This window comes from Hyla sarda, chromosome 5 (assembly GCF_029499605.1).
Source record: "Hyla sarda isolate aHylSar1 chromosome 5, aHylSar1.hap1, whole genome shotgun sequence".
NCBI lineage: Eukaryota > Metazoa > Chordata > Amphibia > Anura > Hylidae > Hyla > Hyla sarda.
The window spans coordinates 80,493,589-80,514,742 of NC_079193.1; the positions used below are offsets into that span (position 1 = coordinate 80,493,589).

General features: G+C 43.0%; 1 protein-coding gene across 9 annotated transcripts in view; it reads right to left on the minus strand.

Moving 5' to 3' along the window:
• The window catches only part of HYCC1 (hyccin PI4KA lipid kinase complex subunit 1), a 369,003-nt gene that overhangs the window by 73,023 nt on the left and 274,826 nt on the right, over window positions 1–21,154 (minus strand). For all 9 annotated transcript variants that reach the window (XM_056519772.1, XM_056519767.1, XM_056519768.1 and 6 more), the window contains one exon: window positions 11,055–11,234. In XM_056519772.1, coding sequence (XP_056375747.1) covers window positions 11,055–11,234 — 180 coding nt within the window. The remainder of the gene's footprint in view (window positions 1–11,054; window positions 11,235–21,154) is intronic.

The window sequence follows — 21,154 nt, forward strand, 5'->3', positions numbered from 1 at the left end:
ACATCACTCCATAAGCGAGTCTACATGTGATTCAAGGTGTTGTACTCTAAGTACAACACTACACGGTAAGGTGCAACTATTTGCACCCTCGAACCCTTCCACCCGCAGTATTTCCCCTCCTTTTCACTTATCTTTCATAGTGTGGTTAAGATGCAGATAACATGTTTTTTTTATTTCATCCCTGTATTGCCACGATATTTCCTAAAATGTAAACATGCAAATTAGGTAGTTTGGTGCAGTCTGAGTAAAACTGAACCCTGTTACTGTAGCATCTTCCCTTAAAAATATTTATTTATTTTCCCTTCCCCTAAGTACGAAGGCCCTCTTTGCCTGGAAAGCTCACCCACCAAGTGAGATCCCCAGAATTGCCGGCACCACTTCCATGCTATGCTCTGGGCTAGGGACCAACCGATTATTGGATTGGCCAATATTATTGGCCGATAGTCACGATTTTTTAAGTTATCGGTATCGGCATCTAACCTTGCCGATAATGTGTCCAGCGCGTGCGCCCCGATACCTGCTGCTGTGCGGCCCCGCTCCGCTGTCCCGTTCTACGGATCGCATCATGGCGTCCTATGGAGGAGCATGTGACACACACGTCACTCCTCCTCCCCTGCGCCCAGCGTAACCCTACGGAGGAAGCAGAGTGACATGTACGTCACATGCTCCTTCATAGGACGCCATGATGCGATCCGGAGAATGGGACAGCGACGCGGCAACACCCGAGGACAGCCGCAGGTGAGCTGTCTACAAGAGGATGAGGGGAATGCCTGCTGTCTACAAGGGGATGCAGCCTGCTGTCTAGAAGGGGGGAATATCCGTATAAAATATCGGCTATCGGCCTGAAAGTTCACAGGTTATTGGTATCGGTTCTAAAAAAATATATATCTGTCGATCCCTACTCTGGGCCACCAGTACATGAGAATATACATATTTATTAAGGAGGTGTGTGCTAGCAGGCCAGCATACCAATGCACCCCAGGGCAAGGGAATTCTCCGAGTGCACAAAAACATCTAATTTGCATGTTAACATTCTAGGCAATATCCTGGCAATGGAGGAATGAAATAAAAAAAAAAAAATACATAGGTACACCCAAACATTTAGTCTGTACCAGAAGGTTAATGCAGGAGAGGTTGATATCACATTCCATTTAAAGATTAATATCAGCCTACCCCGCATTGTAATGGTGTTATAAAGATAAAGATTGTACAGTCATCTAATATGTCTTATTCTGCAATTAGTTTTCAATCAATAATAATAAGAAGAAGAATAAAACACAAGAAATGTCTGTTTTATCTAATTAATTGATCACAAAACATAATTATCCAACTCTGAAAATAATGGTTAGCTGCAGCCCCACAGGATTCATTCCCATTTATTGCAGTTATATCTCTGTAACAGATGAAGAGTTTATGCACATTCTTCAAAGTGAGGGTCCCAACAGTGTTCAGCTACATGAGCCTACACGAACATCAGGGAATTCCATAAAAATCTATTTACTGACATACCAAATATTAGAAACTACAAGCAGGAACAATCTGATATGCTTCTAGCACTGCAGGATATTAACAATTCACAATGTATACCTTCATTGTACAATGTGTATTCCCTCTGTTTTGCAGCAGGTATAGATACGAAAGTCAATACTCAACTAGACTTTATCACTTGTGAAGATGTAATAAAAAGGAGGAGACAGCATTACACAATCCCAATGCTGAGGCACCTTCCCCACCCCCTATTGTTTTAAAACAAACCTTATGGCTAAGTGCCTCTAACAATTGGAACCCTTGGGTACAAATAATGTCTGCAAAATAACAGACCCCAGTCTCTGCAAAGCCCTTAGTCTTAAACCTAGTCAGCCATGAATAAGTATATAAAAGAAAAGAAAGGACCGACGGACGGCGCCTCGTGTATTTACCCTCAATAGATCGGGTGGTGGGTGGGGGGGCAACCCCACGGGGCTTATAGATGGCCGCTCACCTTGAGATCTATGCAAAAAAGCATATCACCCACGATATAATCTGGGTACTGTAGTGCGAGTCGCTGCTATGCCGATGGGTTGCAGGAGGAAACAAGTCGTCCTGGGAGTCAATATTAGAAATAGAGCAGGAAAAAACCCTCAGGTATGGCTCTATCTACAAGAGTCTGCAGCGCCATACCTGAGGGTTTTTTCCTGCTCTACTTCTAATAATGAATAAGTATATGGTGGAGGTTTTCTTGACAAATACACATCACAGCCAGCCTAAATTGGTACAGTGAGCAACCCATGCTTAGTCTGATCCACTAACTCTCTACAAATCACATACATCAAAAATCACGTATTAAAGGAGATATTCTTGGTTTATCAAGTGATTGGGGGTGTGAATGGGGGCATACGTCTGGGACACCAACCAGTCTTGTGGTTTTTCCTGCACAGTGGTGTTACCGGTCACCTCGGTGAGCAGAAAAAACTACAGCAGGATCTCATTCTACTGGAGGCTAAACAAGCAGTCTACTGAAAATAAATGGGAAAATAAATTCTGCACAGTATTTCAGTGGTTAAAATGCTTGGCTAATAACAAACAACAACAACTTTGTCCCATTTAAAGAAAAAAAAAATTTGCATTACGTTTTGCATAGAAACAGAAGGGGTGATATAATTCCAACTTTGGTATTCTTTCCTAAATCTATGTTTATTTAAAGCTTCCCAAAAATACACAGCTACAAAAAAAACAAAAAAAACAAAAACACAAGAATGAGTATAAGAACAATCTACAGCATCATGAATTATAACAAAAACAGAGCAACTGGACAATCTGTGGTAGACCGGGGCTAGGGCAAACAGGGGGCCATGGAAAATTACTCAACAGGGCCGCCCTATGGAGACATATTGTATAGAGACCAACAGGCCATTAGGCCCTAATCAATCAGTTAGGTAGAACTTACAACAGTAGAACGGTTTAAGGTTATAACTGTTTTGAGACTAAGTTATAATAGTCTACGCAAAGATAATCTGAAGGCAGTAAAAGTTATATTGGCAATATAGTTATTCTGACCTCATCAAGTTTTAACGTGTTATGCTAAGACAGATAACAGACCTTTAAAATAAAATGTTACACAACACATCAAGATAACGTCAGTCATATAAGTGATCTTATCTTGCACAGATTCACTTCAAGGCTATTTAAAACCTGTATTTATTATGTATTTGTTACAGATCTTCTTGGCAGATTCACAACAGATCTACTGCAAAATCTGAAGCGTGTTTTATGCAAAGGCCTGCCATGCAAAAAATTCCAGAACTGGAAGTTGCCAATAAAGTGTTATTTTTGGGTTTTCCCACAAAAAAAAAATAAAAAAAAGGGGCCATCAGAACAGGCCCAGATGCACTATTTTTTTAAGTTTTTTTCTTGTTGTATGGATTTTTATCCAACTGTGTTTTTTCCACTAAAATTACTAATTTGGCGCATGTCTCAGGAAAATTGTGGCATGACAATAAAAATCATGAACAGAAAAATTATAATACCAAAAAACCTCATAGTAATTGTCCTTACTGACACAATTAGGTTAGATATTTCGGACCACTAAAATGTGTGTGTGTGTTTGTGGGGGGGGGGGAAGCATTTGTGTGCAGGGGTCTATATTATATCTGTAGGGTCTTGGACATGCCCACTTTGAGTAAAAAAAAAAGCTAAATTTGTGGGGTTGTTTGGGATTCTTCTATTAATACGTCCTAATTTGCTAAAATTTTTGTGCTTGTAAGCATACCCCAAAATGATGTTGCAAAAGCAGACATTAAACTGTCAGGACTGGAATAGTCAATCCAGGCCACAGCATTTTGGGCTGTTTTACGGCTCAAGAAGTACCAGAGTTTTCACTTCATGCGAATGCAAGGGGGAAACAAAAAAAACAACTGGAAGTTACATTTTATGGCGGTAAGTGCACGATCCTTTTTTCAGCTGTTAATGGATCAAAAATGGTAATTTGTTTTGAACAATTGTGTTTTTTTTTGTGCCATTTTCCCAAAGAGAGGCTTTTTATTTTTATTTTTTTAAACAAAAGAGGAAAATGTCTGAAATGTTTCAATATGTGCAAAATAACTACGGTACTTAAAAAATAAAAAAAAGGGAGAGAGACCATATGGCAAAAAAAATCGTAAAATTTTAAGCTGCTTTTAGCATGAAAAACTGTCTTGAGGCTGACAATATGGAGTAAAAATCAAGTGTGCAGTCAGAAAACAGATCTTGCAAAGCTGTAATGGCTCCATTATGAATGGCGTGAGTAATGGTAACAGCCCCACCTAGAAGCTTCCCTCTAAGTACAGGCTATATTTTTGGTGACAACACTAAAGTGAAGACATTAAATATAGCTCTGCAGGGAACCCCAATGATTCACATTAACACGTACTTATCAACCCGCTAATCCTACACCTCCCCCACAATAACTCCTTCCAGTACATATCCCAACAATGGCCTCCATAATTACCTTCATTACAGCTTCAATCTGCATCCTAACAAGGAGCTTTTATTTAGCGGGTCAATTACATCACATTTCTCCTTTCTTGTTTTACAACACTGAACTGAGTAGTGTGATTAACAAAGGAGGTTTAGTTTTATTTGATAAAATTGGGATCAAGTTAAAATATAACTAAATATAAACAGACTAAGTGATTCAAGAGGTCTCCTTTTTTCTAATATACTTTTTTATAGAAATTATGGCTTATAAAATCATGGCTTTTTCTAAGCTGAAGCACAGGCATGGACAAAGTCCAGTAAGTGAGGGCCGGCTAGAACTCCTCTGCGTCTGATAGGACAGAAGAGAGCACAAAAGGAGTACTATAAGACAGGAGAGAGCATAGAGGAGTCCATCAGACAGGAGAGAGCACAGAGGAGACCTATCAGACAGGAGAGAGCACAGAGGAGACCTATCAGACAGGAGAGAGCACAGAGTAGTCCTATCAGACAGGAGAGATCACAGAGGAGTCCTATCAGACAGGAGAGAGCACAGAGGAGTGCTATCAGACAGGAGAGAGCACAGAGGAGTGCTATCAGACAGGAGAGAGCACAGAGGAGTGCTATCAGACAGGAGAGAGCACAGAGGAGTCCTATCAGACAGGAGAGAGCACAGAGGAGTACTATCAGACAGGAGAGAGCACAGAGGAGTGCTATCAGACAGGAGAGAGCACAGAGGAGTGCTATCAGACAGGAGAGATCACAGAGGAGTCCTATCAGACAGGAGAGAGCACAGAGGAGTGCTATCAGACAGGAGAGAGCACAGATGAGTGCTATCAGACAGGAGAGAGCACAGAGAAGTGCTATCAGACAGGAGAGAGCACAGAGAAGTGCTATCAGACAGGAGAGAGCACAGAGGAGTGCTATCAGACAGGAGAGAGCACAGAGGAGTGCTATCAGACAGGAGAGATCACAGAGGAGTCCTATCAGACAGGAGAGAGCACAGAGGAGTCCTATCAGACAGGAGAGAGCACAGAGGAGTGCTATCAGACAGGAGAGAGCACAGAGGAGTCCTATCAGACAGGAGAGAGCACAGAGGAGTACTATCAGACAGGAGAGAGTACAGAAGAGTGGCAGTCCACCCTCACTTACTGGACTCTGTCCATGTCTGTGCTTCAGTCTGGACAAAGCCATGTTTTCTATAAAAAGGAAACAAAAATTTCTAATGAAGTTTATTAGAAAGATTAATGTTTTGCCAAGATGTGCAATATATAATTTTTTTTTATCTGACAGTGCCCATTTAACCTTTTATGCTTTTGTTTAAGATTTAATTCATTCTTCTCCAAGATAAAAGAAAAAAAAAAAAAAAAGCACAAATGAAAGAACAAAATACAACTTCAAATGTAAGAAAATTATTGGGTTGTAAGAGACTTAGATCAACATAAGGATCTTTTCGGTTCATATTTCCTAAATCTCTGACACTTTATTAGTTCATATTTCCGAAATCTAACACTTTATGGTTCATATTTTCTAATAAGCATATCCTTCATCTGAGTGCAAATAATGTCAAAAGCGAAACAAAATAAAGCTGAGATCACATGGGCACAGCTGCTATGACTTGTGGCCACTGGACTGTGACAAAGGCTGGATGTTCTGGCCAAATACTGATTGTATAATCACTGGGGTCTAAACAAAGAGGCCTGACATAACCCTAAACATATTCTGTGATAATACGGTACTTGTTATGGAATACCCTAGGTCGGTGCTCTTCAACCAGTAACCATAGGTTAAAAACCACTGCCTTGGGAATATTCCAACAGATCAGAGGTCCAGTCCTTCAGGTATGCATGGGAACGGCATTCCTGCACTTTGTTCAGAGCAGGAACGCTGTTTCCGTTATAGTAGTCCTGCAGGACCAGCTCTTGAATTATGCTTACCCTTCCTTAAAACATGAGTGGAAAGGAGCGCTTCTTCTCACAACCCAGCCTGCTAGAAGCTGGAGGTGTAGGACCTGTGATGATGTCACCATCGAGTGAAGAGTAACATGTTGGAGGCGGAGCTCAGCTATGAATTGTGGCTGAAGGACAGTTGGTGATGGTGTGGAGGAGGTGGGGCTGAGCTGGAGTGGAGGTCACATGTTTCCTGTACAATCACTGCTATTGTGTTGTGTATGGAGAGCTCTGCTCCTCCGTATCACCCCAATAGGAGGGTAATTACATAAGGAAGAGGTTTGTTACAGTGTGTCACCCCAGCAGTAAGGTAATTACATTTAAAGATAATCTGTGCTGGGATAGAAAAGAGAAATTTAACATGCATTCCCCAGATGCCTCATCATGTTGCCCTATTCTTCTTGTCAAAAATACTGGAAGTCAAAAGGGTTGTTCCCACACTTAAAAGGGACCAATCTCTTATCAGTGTTACCCGCACTAATGGTACAGGCTGGTAATGTGGGTGACACTGATATTAATGATACTTAGCTATCCCCAATCCCTCCATCTGTCAGCTGGTTATCTTCCTTATTAGGGTTGGTGCATTGGTGGCACTCCAGAAGCATGCTGATGTCACCGCTGCAGCTTCCTCCCACTTTACCGGTTGCGAGCCTGCCGCCCGAATAAGAAAGTTAACGGGCAAATGGAGTGACTGATCGAGCATAGGTAAGTATCATCAGTGTCACCCGCACAACCAGCGGGTACCAACAGGTTAGGGCGGGTGACATTGATAAGAGATTTCCTTTAAAGTAAATCATTTTTGATCTTTGTAACCTTCATTGCTCACTTGAGTGGGGGTCCCGAGTCACCCATGGGTTTTAAAGAAAAGTTAAGGACAGCAGCACGTTTTATGTACACAGACACATTTTTTTTTATTTTTATATATGAAAAATTACCAGGGGACTGTTTCATAATTGTTATCACTATGTAACTGCTGGTATTCTTTATGTATTATACTCCTAATACACAACAACAGTTTGCATTTACTGGTGTTCTGCTAGCAGGTGCAGTTCTACTATGATAAAAACAATGTACGAGAAGATTCGGCTGGATTCTCATGCTCAGCTGGGAGTCTATATGTCCGCAGCTGCTAATAGAGAACACCCTGTATATTAAGCCACAAATCACGCTCCCTAGCTTGAAAGCGTGATTATTAGCATTTCTAATGTGAGCAGAGACCCTCGAGGGACACAGAAGTCAGATGTGCCAACATATTTCTAGGAAGGACAAAGGCACGAAAGCGATGGAGATGTAAACTGCAATTCCTGAAATTGAACTGATGACACAAAAACAAGGAGGAAAAGCCATTTTTCTTATTGCTCCAACTTATTAATGCAGCATTAGCAAGGCAAAATCCAGTGAGAAAAATAAGCCATACTAACCTAGTCCAGGTTCCCTGAAGATTATGTTTGCTTCGGTTCGTCCATTGATCTTCCCCTCTTTTTCTGCTTTCAAGATCAGTGCTTGAAGCAGGATGTCAGGCCCAAGTCCTGATTATGGAACCATACATGTGTTATAATTGTATTTGTATAATCTAAGGCATGGATGAGGGTTCGTTCAGACTGTGTCTTTGTTTTGTGTGTTCCAGTTTTATTGGGTGTCCGTCTTCCTGGGTTATACTCCTTTTGAAGTCAAAAGAAGAGAGATGTCCCCCACCTGGTGGGATCAGAGGGGAGGGGGGGGGGAATGGAGCTTTTTCCCTCCTAAAATGCCAATATAAGACTGAGACGCTGGTCAAACCCGGGGTCAAGCCTATGGCATAAGCTGACAAGACCATCCTAAGAACAGCTGGAGACCCACTCACAAGGACTGCTTATATTTTTGTAACTGTATGTCATTTGTTTATTTTATGCATAGCACTGTGATACCTTTTATCAGATTAAATGTTTAATTAATCAGCTCTGGTCTTTGATCTCTAAATATAGGAGCTCAACTTTCTGAAGGAAGCTCTGGTGAAACACGTTTATCAAAGGGTTAATGTGGTGACTTGCTGGGACTAGTAGTGGATACCCAGAGGTCAGGTGGCTTCAATCCTTGCACCATCACACTCTCTCTAGCGTCTTTTGCTGGACCGATAGGGTGTGATCGCGACACAGGGCCTGCGTGCTCAGCCAATCAATGGCCAAGATGGAACACTGATATGGTCAGCGATTGGCTAAGCCGGCAGGTCCTGCACTGAGCACTCATCTTCGAAGCGGGGACTAAACAGAGACAAATGGAAGCTTTGGGGAACCAGGGCTAGGCAAGTATGTTTTTTTTTTCCAATGCCGCCCCCCCCCCCCCCCAGCAGTTACACTTTAAATCCATCACAGTGAAGGTGGTTGTTTCTCTCAGGGACCCCTGTCATGCTGTTCGGGTATGTAGCGATCAGCAGTCATTGACAGGTCTGCTTTAGGGTAAATAAACTAATACAAATTATTTAATACATTTCCTGCTTCCATGTATGAACTTTAACTGCAGTCCACACACAACTCTGCTTTACATTATTCCTGATAAGCTGTATGTAAAATTTCACTTCACTTATCGGTGGAAAGCTGCTGGTATAGACAAAGAGTAAATTAAGTCGGTAGGCACCTTCTCATACTATGTCCAGCATGCTTTGCATCTCTAAGCTGCTCTCTGTGGTAGACATCACATCTTCAGTGAAACGTAGGGACATCACCCCTAGGCAACAGAAATGGAATAAATGTCCTCCAAGGAAGGACATGAGTATTGTCACATTTACTTACATAAAAGACATTTCAAGTAAAGCAGTTTACTCCCGGCCCTTCTATTGCTCTCATTTTAATGAAGCTTTGTTAACTCTTCATAGAACCACTGTGACTATTCAGTGAAGAAAACTTATCATTGGGAGTTTTCTTCCCCTACTTTAAAACTGCCTCTTAAAATAGTAAAGCTTCTAGATAAAATGTTCTCATTGTTAACTGCAGTGACAATGTACTCTGCATTAAAGGCCTAGGCAGAGATTCTCTCAACAAACTTAGGAGCTAACGTTATCTACACTGCTCAAAAAAATAAAAGGAACACTTAAACAACACAGTGTAACTCCAAGCCAATCACACTTCTGTGAAATCACACTGTCCACTCAGGAAGCAACACTGATTGACAATCAATTTCACATGCTGTTGTGCAAATGGAACAGGTAACAGGTGGAAAATATAGGCAATTAGCAAGATACCCCCAATAAAGGAGTGGTTCTGCAGGTGGTGACCACAGACCACTTCTCAGTTCCTATGCTTCCTGGCTGATGTTTTGGTCACTTTTGAATGCTGGGGGTGCTTTCACTCTAGTGGTAGCATGAGATGGAGTCTACAACACAAAAAAGTGGCTCAGGTAGTGCAGCTCATCCAGGATGGCACATCAATGTGAGCTGTGGCAAGAAGGTTTGCTGTGTCTGTCAGCATAGTGTCCAGAGAATGGAGGCGCTACCAGGAGACAGGCCAGTATATCAGGAGATGTGGAGGAGGCTATAGGAGGGCAACAACCCAGCAGCAGGACCGCTACCTCCGCCTTTGTGCAAGGAGGAGCAGGAGGAGCACTGCCAGAGCCCTGCAAAATGACCTCCAGCAGGCCAAAAATATGCATGTGTCCACTCAAATGGTCAGAAACAGACTCCATGAGGGCCGACATCCACAGGTGGGGGTTACGCTTACAACCCAATACGGTGCAGGACGTTTGGTATTTGCCAGAGAACACCAAGATTGGCAAATTTGCCACTGTCGCCCTGTGCTCTTCACAGATGAAAGCAGGTTCATAATGAGCACATTTGACCGATGTGACAGAGTCTGGAGATGCCGTGGAGAACGTTCTGCTGCCTGCAACATCCTCCAGCATGACCGATTTGGCGGTGGGTCAGTAATGGTGTGGGGTGGCATTTCTTTGGGGGGGCCACACAGCCCTCCATGTGCTTGCCAGCGGTAGCCTTACTGCCATTAGGTACCGAGATGAGATCCTCCGACCCCTTGTGAGACTATATGCTGGTGCGGTTGGCCCTGGATTCCTCCTAATGAAAGACAATGCTAGACCTCATGTGGCTGGAGTGTCAGCAGTTCCTCTAAGAGGAAGGCATTAATGCTATGGACTGGCCCGCCCGTTCCCCAGACCTAAATCAGATTGAGCATATCTGGGACATCATGTCTCGCTCCATCCACCAACGCCACGTTGCACCACAGACTGTCCAGGAGTTGGCGGATGCTTTAGTCCAGGTCTGGGAGGACATCCCTCAGGAGACCGTCCGCCACCTCATCAGGAGCATGCCCAGGTGTTGTAGGGAGGTCATACGGGCACATGGAGGCCACACACTCTACTGAGCCTCATTTTGACTTGTTTTAAGGACATTACATCAAAGTTGGATCAGCCTGTAGTGTGGTTTTCCACTTTGATTTTGAATGTGACTTCATATCCAGACCTCCATCGGTTGATACATTTGACTTTTCTGCTTTGGAACCCCTCAAGGGTGTATTCACATGTACAGTATCCTTCGCATACTTGATTGGTAGGATTTCAAGGTGCAGATTTTTATGTTGTAAACTTCATGACTGAACACAGCTGTAAACTCTGCATGAAATATGCGCAGGATACTGTACATGTGAATAGATCATAAGAATGGAAATTTGTGAATTAACAGACACTTACCAAATTGTAGATACTTAGAAGAAGTGCCTCAATGCATCCACTGCTTTGTAGGTCCCTGCTGGCAGACATAGACAGATAACACCATACTAGTTCTGGAAGGAACTGAAGCGTAAATGTCCTTAGGTTCTTCTCTTTGCTTCGATAGAACTCAAACAGCTGGTGACAGACAGGTTCTAAAAACTGAAAAGAGAAAGAAAGTAATTTCAGAAGGAGTTGAATATGTAGATCTGAAAAGCACAGTGCGAATCTAAATTTGTAACCAAATAATACAGAGAAGATGAATATGACAGGTACGCCTGTGTAATACTTAAATCAAAGTCTACAAGGATTACAAAAGGCGCTTAAAAAAGTCTGATTAATCTGGGAATGCAAGAAACGCTTTTAAGTGTGGGGATGTTCAAGGAGATGTAAGCAACATTGGGGTAAATTCTTTACAAAGAATTTAAAAAGTTTAATTTTAGAGAGTGTTTTGCCAAGATAATACACATCAAAATTCCACATGGCAACAAACCATGTCAAGAAGTTACAGGTCAATTCTAAATGCATTAAAAAATTCCCACTATAATCAATATGATGTGGATTTCATGCAAATTTCATTGTGAAATCAAGGTCAAAAGCTACATGGAATCCATGACAATAAAAGTCAGTGTAAACAAGGACTAATACTACTATCTAAGAACCTTGTATCTAAGAAAGCTTGTAGCTGGCCAATCTGAGAACATGACAGTACAATTTCGGGCAATTTGCAGATTTAACATCTGAACCCAGCCTTTTTTTCAGTACAGAAGTAATGAGAAGTTGCAGAAGACATAATAGATCAAACGGTGCTGTGCAAAGATAAGAAACTATACTATTTATTTGTATACTATGATAGTAGTACAGTTGAGCCACAGTTTCTAAAATCTTAAACTTTATTGGTGTTAGCATTTTTTTTTCTTTAAACAATAGGCAAGAATTATCAAATGATACATCAAGTTTATTTGAGGATTGGGAATAGGGGTTTTCCGGGAATACATTTTTTTATTTATTAATTTCCTAGGATAGCAAGGTTGGGAACCACTGTACCGGAAGTTACATAGACCTGCTGTGATGTTCCACATCATTCTATGCAAGTTAGTGACAATGACGCAAAGCATTATTATTTGCAGTGTTAAGTATTGAAGTATTAAACATTAAATAGCAGTATCATTGCCATTCTTAATATAAGAAAAATGTGCTAAAATGAAATGTATTACAGGAAAAGTAGGCATTTCACCATAAACACTTCTCAATCAGAGCTGGTCGGGTAGGTTGCTAAGCTGCGGCAGACATTTGAAGTACCTCTTCCACCTACACTTCTTTCAAAAAAATTTACATTTTATGAATCACCACAGCTAGTCTTTATTTCTCTGCCTCCATCACAGCATTAAACTTCACGGCTTCATGGGGTTGATCATTCAACCACATAGAACTCAGCACACTCATACATGTATTGGCATGAAGCCTCTGCTCCCCATATTAGGCCCTATAAAAAGGAGGCATGACTGATGTGGTCTGCATCAGCACAGTATAAGTCACACAACAACAGGGCCATTAGAGAATAAGTAAATTAACCGGCTAAATGGATAAGGAACACTTGAACGAACTGTTAATTTACATGGGAGGTGTGATGGTTTAAGGATAGTGTGTATTGTGTGAAAAGCTGTTTTTTTTCTTCCTCAAAGAATATAGTTTTTGTGTCACTTACTGATAAGGAACGTTGGGAAAAAGCTTCACTTACATTTCACTTACAGTGATTTTTATTTAGGCCAATATAGTGTCAATGTGATAAAAAATAAATAAAAATAACAGACATTCGGGAGACATATCAAAAGTACTGATCAGTCAGGGACTTGGTGTTAAGGAACTAGATACTCTATTACTAGAGCGAGCAAAACAGGTACTCCACTAAGCTCTTCTCAACCAGTTTTTCCCATCACTGCAGAAGAGGGGCTCCATAAGCTTTCTACATAATCCATCTCCTGCAGAAATGGAAGAGACAGGGAAAGAAGCACCTAGCTGAGTGCGTCTAACAATCGCTCTTGCGATCACATGGGTCTCAGCAGCCAGACTGATCAAAATTTTCGTCCTGTTTGCCGATCAAAACTTTTGTCCGGTTTCCTTTTTCATAAGTTTTAAATGCTTACAAAATAAAAAAGTAATAAAAAATTGAAGCAAAAGGCAACAATGGAACTCAGATGCAGTAGGGGTACAGCACAATAGAACTGGCACAAAATGAGATGAAGAATGTAATTCAGGATCCCAATATATAGGAGTTAAGTTTCAAACATAAATAATGATAAAATTAACACAAATGCAAGAAAGATCTAATAATGTATCATGGTTACGATAGTAATACTTTAAAAGGGAACATGTCATCACTTCTATGTTGCCCAAACAACGAGTCAATAGGGACAATGCCTGGCAGCTCATCCCAACCGCATCAGCCTTGATTGAAAGCCCTTTCCCTGCTTGTGTATAAGAAGAGATCTATCAATCAAGGCTTTAAAGGTGGGAATAAGTCATCAGGGACTGCCCCAATGACTGGCAGCATGAAAGTGTTTACAGGTTTCTTTAACGCAAATAAGACAACAGTGGCTTATAAGGAGTCTGGGAGGATATTTATGCCATCTAGATCACAGGAAATGTAAAATACCAGGCTGCCGTGTTACTAACAAATATGTTCGATAAAGCCATATTGATCAAACTGTGGCAGGCATAGAGAAATCATAGACCACCTCCTAGACTCTTCATCTGGGGCCACAGCTCTGTTTTAAACTAGGTTCCTCCTAAAATGCTGCAGTATCTGCCGTTTTTAACAAAAAAGCCTGTTGGGATTTCATGCTGCCTGCAGTTCGGGCTCCATAGAGGGCTTAAACTACAAAATAAGAATCTGCTAATTTATAAATATTAACCTAAAAAGAAATCCCTCTCATTCTAATTTCAACACAACGGAATCTACAGACAGTATTTGATCGGAGATTCCCAGGGCGGCCAGTGCCAACACGTAGTCAGCACGAGGACTGCGCGGACTGCATTGCCGTCTCCATAGAGGGCAATGCATTTCTGGCAAATCTGCTGAAACACTGCTTTTGGCACACCCCCTAAGAAATACATTTAAAGCCAGCCCAATGGTGGTCATATTGTTTGCAAGAATTTTCAGAAACCTATTACCAGAGTTGACAAATTTGTTAGATCTTATTGAAATTAATTATTTCCCCTTTTTTCAACCCTATTCAAAAGGTTGTTCAGCTGCTCAGGCTTCCAGCAGTTAATCTGATGTATAGCAGAACCAGCCAGCAAGTGCAATTCGTATCTGGGCCCGCTGCTGTTTAATTTATTTATCAATGATAAAGAGGATGGTATTAACAGCTCTGTTTCTATCTTTGCAGATGACACAAAGCTTTGTAGCACGGTACAGTCTATAGAGGATGTGTATAGGTTGCAAGATGACTTGGATAGACTAAGTGTCTGGGCATCCACTTGGCAAATGAGGTTCAATGTGGATAAATGTAAAGTTATGCATCTGGGTACTAATAACATGCATGCGTCGTATGTCTTAGGGGGATTAAACTGTCAGAGTCACTGGTAGAGAAGGATCTGGGTGTACTTGTAGATCACAGACTACAGAATAGCATGCAATGTCAGGCTGCTGCTTTCAAAGCCGGCAGGATATTGTCATGTATCAAAAGAGGCATGGACTCAAGGGACAGGGACATAATACTCCCCCTTTATAAAGCATTGGTACGGCCTCACCTGGAATATGCTGTTCAGTTTTGGTCGCCTGTTCATAAAAGGGACACTGCGGAGTTGGAAAGGGTGCAGAGACGCGCGACTAAACTAATATGGGGCATGGAACATCTTAGCTATGAGGAGGGATTAAAGGAGTTACAATTGTTTAGTCTTGAGAAGAGACGTTTAAGGGGGGATATGATAAACGTATATAAGTATATAAATGGCCCATACAAAAAATATGGAGAAAAACTGTTCCAGGTTAAACCCCCCCCAAAGGACGAGGGGGCACTCCCTCCGTCTGGAGAAGAAAAGGTTTAGTCTAAAGGGGCGGCACGCCTTCTTTACCGTGAGGACTGTGAATTTATGGAACGGTCTACCTCAGGAACTGGTCACAGCAGGAACAATTAACAGCTTTAAAACAGGGTTAGATACATTCCTGGAACAAAATAACATTAATGCTTATGCAGAATTATAAAACTACATCCCTTTCCCTTATCCCCTTACATCCTTCCCTTCAATCCACTGGTTGGACTTGATGGACGTATGTCTTTTTTCAACCATACTAACTATGTAACTATGTATCATCGATATCATCAAGCTGTGTCCATGTATTTCACATACGTGCGAGACACTCTTTGAAGCCGCTCTCTCTGGCAGCCCTTTTTATCAACTCATTTTAAAAATGGGGTATTTGAAACATTTTCTCATTGTAGAACAGCTACATTTATACTCCTATAAGTTCTATTTCAGATACAAGTCCCTTTGCCTAAGCTGCATAATTATGCTGTGTTATAAAGCTATCCACACATAAGTGCACGGTGTGTACCGTGATAACTTGTCATATAATGTGAGAGCTTATTACATTTTAATGATCGCTTCCCATTAGAATGCTTTATTTTCCTTATTACCATTAGATACATCATAATACATGTACAGTCAATTCAGAAGTGTCAAGAAACACATTTTCCCATTTGATCTTTGGTAAAGGTTTAGCTTATGTTTATGCAATTTCAAAATCTGCTAATATATCTATAGATGTTTCAATTACATAGTTACATAGTTACATAGTTAGTACGGTCGAAAAAAGACAATTACTATAACAAATGTGTATTTGTGTCCAGCTAAGTAGTATTTCTTGCACCTAAGTGGTTACATAATACCCTGGGTTGACCATACACGGAGGACAGCTGTTGGCAAACTGCTAACTTGCCCGACTCCCTCAACCGTGTATGCATACAATGGCCGAGCATACAGGATTACTGTCACAGATATACAAGTAGAGCTGGGCGGTATGATCAAAAATGTGTATCACTGTATTTTTGTAACTTATGGCGGTTCCATGGTATATAACGGTATTCCCCCCAAATCATGTGACCCGCAAACGCTGTTCTGCTTCCCCCACCCCAAATTAATTATCAGCCCAGCGCTGCGCTGTCCCCATCGGGGACCTAATCACATGTCACCCGCAAGCGCTGCCCTCCTCGTCCTCCTGTTTGTTGCGGGCCGCCAGCGCTGGAACTCTGTATTGTACACTGTATCCCTATGCCCGGGCTGCAAAAGATAAACAAAATAAACTTTAACTCGCCTTCCCCCGTTGGTCTGGTACCGGCCTCACCTGCTTCCTGGGGACGGGAACATCGGAGAGCCATCAGCCTATCACCTTCGCCTTGGCCGGTGATAGGTTGAGCGCACTGTCATGTAAGAAGCCGGCTTTTTACATGACAGTGGGCTCAGCCTATCACCAGCCAAGGCGGAACATCGCTGCGGCCGGTGATAGGCTGACGGCTCTCAGACATTCCCGTAATCAGGAAGCAGGTAAGGCCGGTACCGAAGGTGAGTTAAAGTTTATTTTGTTTATCTTTTGCAGCCCAGTCTTAGGGATACAGCGTAAAGTACAGAGCTCCAGCGTCGGCGACCCGCAACAAACAGGAGGATGAGGAGGGCAGCACTTGCGGGTGACATGTAATTAGTTCCCAGATCGGGACAGCGCAGCACTGGGCTGATAATTGGGGGTGGGGCTGGGGGGAGAAGCAGAACAGCGCTCGCGGGTCACATATGATTAGTTCCCCGATGTGGGGACAGCGCCGCGCTGGGTTAATAATTCATTAATTCCCGAGGGGGAGGGGCCCAGCCGGTATTGCGGTATGGGAAAAATTCATATTGTGTAGGACAAAAATTTCAGTATTCGGTATGAACCGGTATACCGCCCAGCACTATATACAAGTAAAAGATGCTGCCAGAAACATTTGATGCCACTTCCAAAATGGGATAAAGCATTGGGTCTGTTAAATTTTAACAGTCCAGATCCTTAAGGCTGGAGGGAAGGTTGGGGAGTGATTAAAGAAGATGTCCAGCGGTAAGAAAAGTATCCTCTATCTGCAGGATAGGGGATAAATGACTGATTGTGGGGGGGGGGTCCAATTGCAGGGACCCCCCGCAATCTCCCGTATAGGGCCCCAGCTCTGTTCCAGGAAATGACTTTTCGCACCCAGCAGGTCAAAAGAAGCCCCCTCCATTCATCTCTATGGGAGAGGGGGAGACACAGCGTTCATAACTGTGCCGACAGTCTGGAAAGGTGCAGCTCTTCCATAGAGATAGAGGGGACATGTCAGCCACAGCAGAGTGTGCTGGTTAACGTGCCGCATTTCAGGAGAAGAGCCGGGGCGCTGTACGAGAGATTGTTCGGGATCCCAGCCGTAGGACCCCACTGCGATCTGACACCTATCCTCCTTAGGATAGGGGATACATTTGTGGCAAAGCCACGGGGTGTCTCGGGGTGTGAAGGTGAAGTGGATGGGGCAGATGTTGTAGCCCGGGGCAAGGCGTTATTAATCCCTAAATGTTTGTGACGCCAGGGCTTGGTTTTTCCGGTAACCACTCGAACGGTAGCACCACTATCCCAATGTTAGGCAGGGCAATGGCAATAATAGTCCAAGACCATGTAAGGGTTAACGGTAACTTTACTGAAGTAGACAGATGGAAATAGTCTTTAGAGCTAGGTCAGGATCCCAGAGAGGTGGCCAGTAACACAGAAGGACCTCGCAGCTTGCTGGGACTTCTGGTCTTTACTGTTCCTTAGCATCTAACAAACACATGTGAACACATTATCATGTGATTAACTAAAAGGTCCTTAATACATAACACACTTAGATATATTATTATGGGTGAGACACTGCAGGAGGGCCCCTAGTACACAGAGGGACTCAACCTGACAGGGCCTAAAGTACTGTATGGGACTATATCAGGTACTGGGACATCACACATTTTTCTATCCCTGAGTACTTCTTTAAACTCTACATAATAAAGAACTACAATCTAGGATCCATCTCAAAAGAGAAGCAGTAGTGGATCTGATAGACCTAATCGACGCTCTGAACAGGCCTTGGTCCTAAGTCTTGACATTGGAAAGGCCTTTGATAGGCTCAGCTGGCCGTTTTTGTTTGCTACTTCGCAGAAATTTGGAATTACTGGGCCTTTTCTGACTGCCTTATGGGGACTGCCGCTATTAAGCTCCCTCATGTGACTTCCCAGAGTTTCCTCCTGTCTAATGGGACTCGACAGGGATGCCCGTTGTCCCCCCTGATCTTTGCTCTCTGTATTGAGGCACTGGCTGCTTTGATCCGGGGGAACCCAGATGTCTCTGGGGTCAGGTTGAATGATAGGGACTTCAAAATCTGCCTGTTTGCTGATGATTTGCTTACATGTCCTCTCCTCTCCATTCCTGCCTTGTACCATATTTTACACTCCTATGAGATAATCTCGGGCTATAAGGTCAATCTGTCTAAATCTAAGACTATGCCACCAAACCTCCCTCTCCCCCTCTCTTCCCAGCTTAGGGCTAATTTTTCCTTTAAATGGTCTGCTCTCAAACACCTTGACTCCCTCCTACGCCACTCTTTACTCTCACTTTCCTTCTTTATTTTAAGAACTTCTGAGTCTTATGGAGTGATGGCTGTCCAAATTTATCTAGTTTTTTGATCGTATAGCAGCCGTTAAAATGACGATTCTCCCTAAGTTGTTATATATTTTTTTGAAACGCTCCCGGTGAGGGTCCCCCTCTCCACCCTTCGCTCATTTCAGTTGGCTATTTTTCGCTTTATTTAGGACACTAGCAGGCATCGTTTGCCTATGTCAGTTATGATAGCGGGTCATAAAAGGGGGGGCTAGCGTTACCGGATGTTACGAAGTATTAGCGGGCTGCTCATTTATGCCACTTAGTAGCTTGGTCGTCGTACCATGCGTACACTCGTTGGATGGAGCTTGAAAAGCTTTGGCTGGCCCCGGTCTATCCTAACTCTCTTCTCTGAACTCCCTGTTGTCTTCCCCCTTTTTGGGTCCTCTTTTGGGTCCGATAGCTTTTTCCAGATATGTTTGGGGGTCTGTTCTGTTAAGTTAAAACTACTGTCTCTATCTTCTCCTATGCGTTCCTTTTTATACCACCCTGACTTCCCGTCTGGTCTGACTTCTGGCATGGTGAGGGTTTGGGGCTCTAGGGGACTTTTCTGTTGGGCTGATGTAGTTAATTTCCGCTCCCGTGCTCTCCTGCCCTTCCACCAATTGGTCTCCAGGAATGATCTTCCCTCCTCCGAGCGGTTCCATTACCTCAAACTTCATTTTATGCTCTCTACTTTGGGGTCCGCAGTTGTTTCTCGGCCCACGGGCTTTGAACAACTCCTTTCTGCTATTTATTCTATTCTTAATTCTCCATTGGATGGCGCTGACCCTGCGCACCATTATATGGGCCGCTGGGAGGAGGTTTGGAATACTAGTATTACTTTCCCACAGTGGCGGGTGATTTGGGATTGGGCCTCTATTTATACGGCTTACAAGGAAACCCAATTTAAAATGCTCATGGGATGGTACCATACACCCGAACTCCTTAACCCCTTGGCGACAGAGCCCAATATAACTCTAAGGACGGGAGCATTTTTTTGCATTTTTTTGTAAAATTCTCTGTGGGTGCACTAGAGAGCTCAGAAGGGAAGGAGCGACATTGGGCTTTTCAAAAAGGGGTCACATGTGGGGGGAGGTGCACCGTTCTGGCACCATGGGGGCTTTGTAAACACACATAGCCTTCAATTCCAGCCTAATGCTCTCTCAAAAAGGCTCAATGGCGCTCCTTGCAAATCACCAATTTATGCCTCAAATGTACATGGCGCTCTCTACTCCTGAGCCATGTAGTTCGTCCGCAGAGCATTTTATGTCCACATATGGGGTATTTCCGTACTCGGAAGAAATTGCGTTAGAAATTTTGGGGTCTTTTTCTTTTATCTTTTGTAAAAAGAAAAAGTATGGGGCAACACCAGCATGTTAGTGTAAAAATGTAAAATTTTTTACACTAACATGCTGGTGTAGCCGCCAACTTTACCTTTTCATAAAGGGTAAAAGGAGAAAAATACCCCCAAAATTTGTAACACAATTTTCTCCTGAGTACGGATTTACCCCATATGTGGCCCTAAACTGTTGCCTTGAAATACAACAGGGGTCTGAAGTAAGAGAGCGCCATGCATATTTGAGGCCTAAATGAGGAATTTGCAATAGGGGCGGACCTGGATACAAGGATGGGGCTTGTCTCCACCAAAACCCTACAGCAATGTTTCCCAAACAGGGTGCCTCCAGCTATTGCAAGACTCCCAGCCTGCCAGGACAGTCTATGGCTATCTGGCAATACTGGGAGTTGTTGTTTTGCAACCTTTGGAGGCTCCGTATGAAACACTTCCGTATGAGACGTTTTTCATTTTTATTGTGGGGGGGGGGGGGGGGGTGGAGACGTGTTAGGGGGTGTATATGTAGTGTTTTACTTTTTAATATGTGTTAGTGTAGTGTAGTGTTTTTAGGGTACATTCACAGGGGCGGGGGTTCAGAGTGAGTTTTCCGCTTGAAGTTAGAGCTGCGGCGGAAAATTTGCCGCAGCTCAAACTTGTAGAAACAAACCCACTGTAAACCCGCCCGTGCAAATGTACCCTGTACATTCACATGGGAGGGAGGGCGCCCCAAACCTTCAGCTGTGGCAAAACTAGAACTCCCAGAATGCACTGACAGACCGTACATGCTGGGAGTTGTAGTTTTGCAACAGCTGTAGGCACCCTGGTCCGGAACCACTGAGTACGCTCAGTTATTCCAACACGTGTACCTCCAGCTGTTGCAAAACTACAAATGTACGGTCTGTCAGTGCATTCAGGGAGTTCTAGTTTTGCAACAGCTGGAAGCACACGGGTTAGAATCACTGAGTTAGGAAACAGACTCTAGCTCAGCGTTTCCCAATCAGTGTGCCTACAGCTGTTGCTAAACCACAATTCCCACCATGCCCAGACAGTCAGGGATGCTGGGCGCGTAGTTCTGCAATA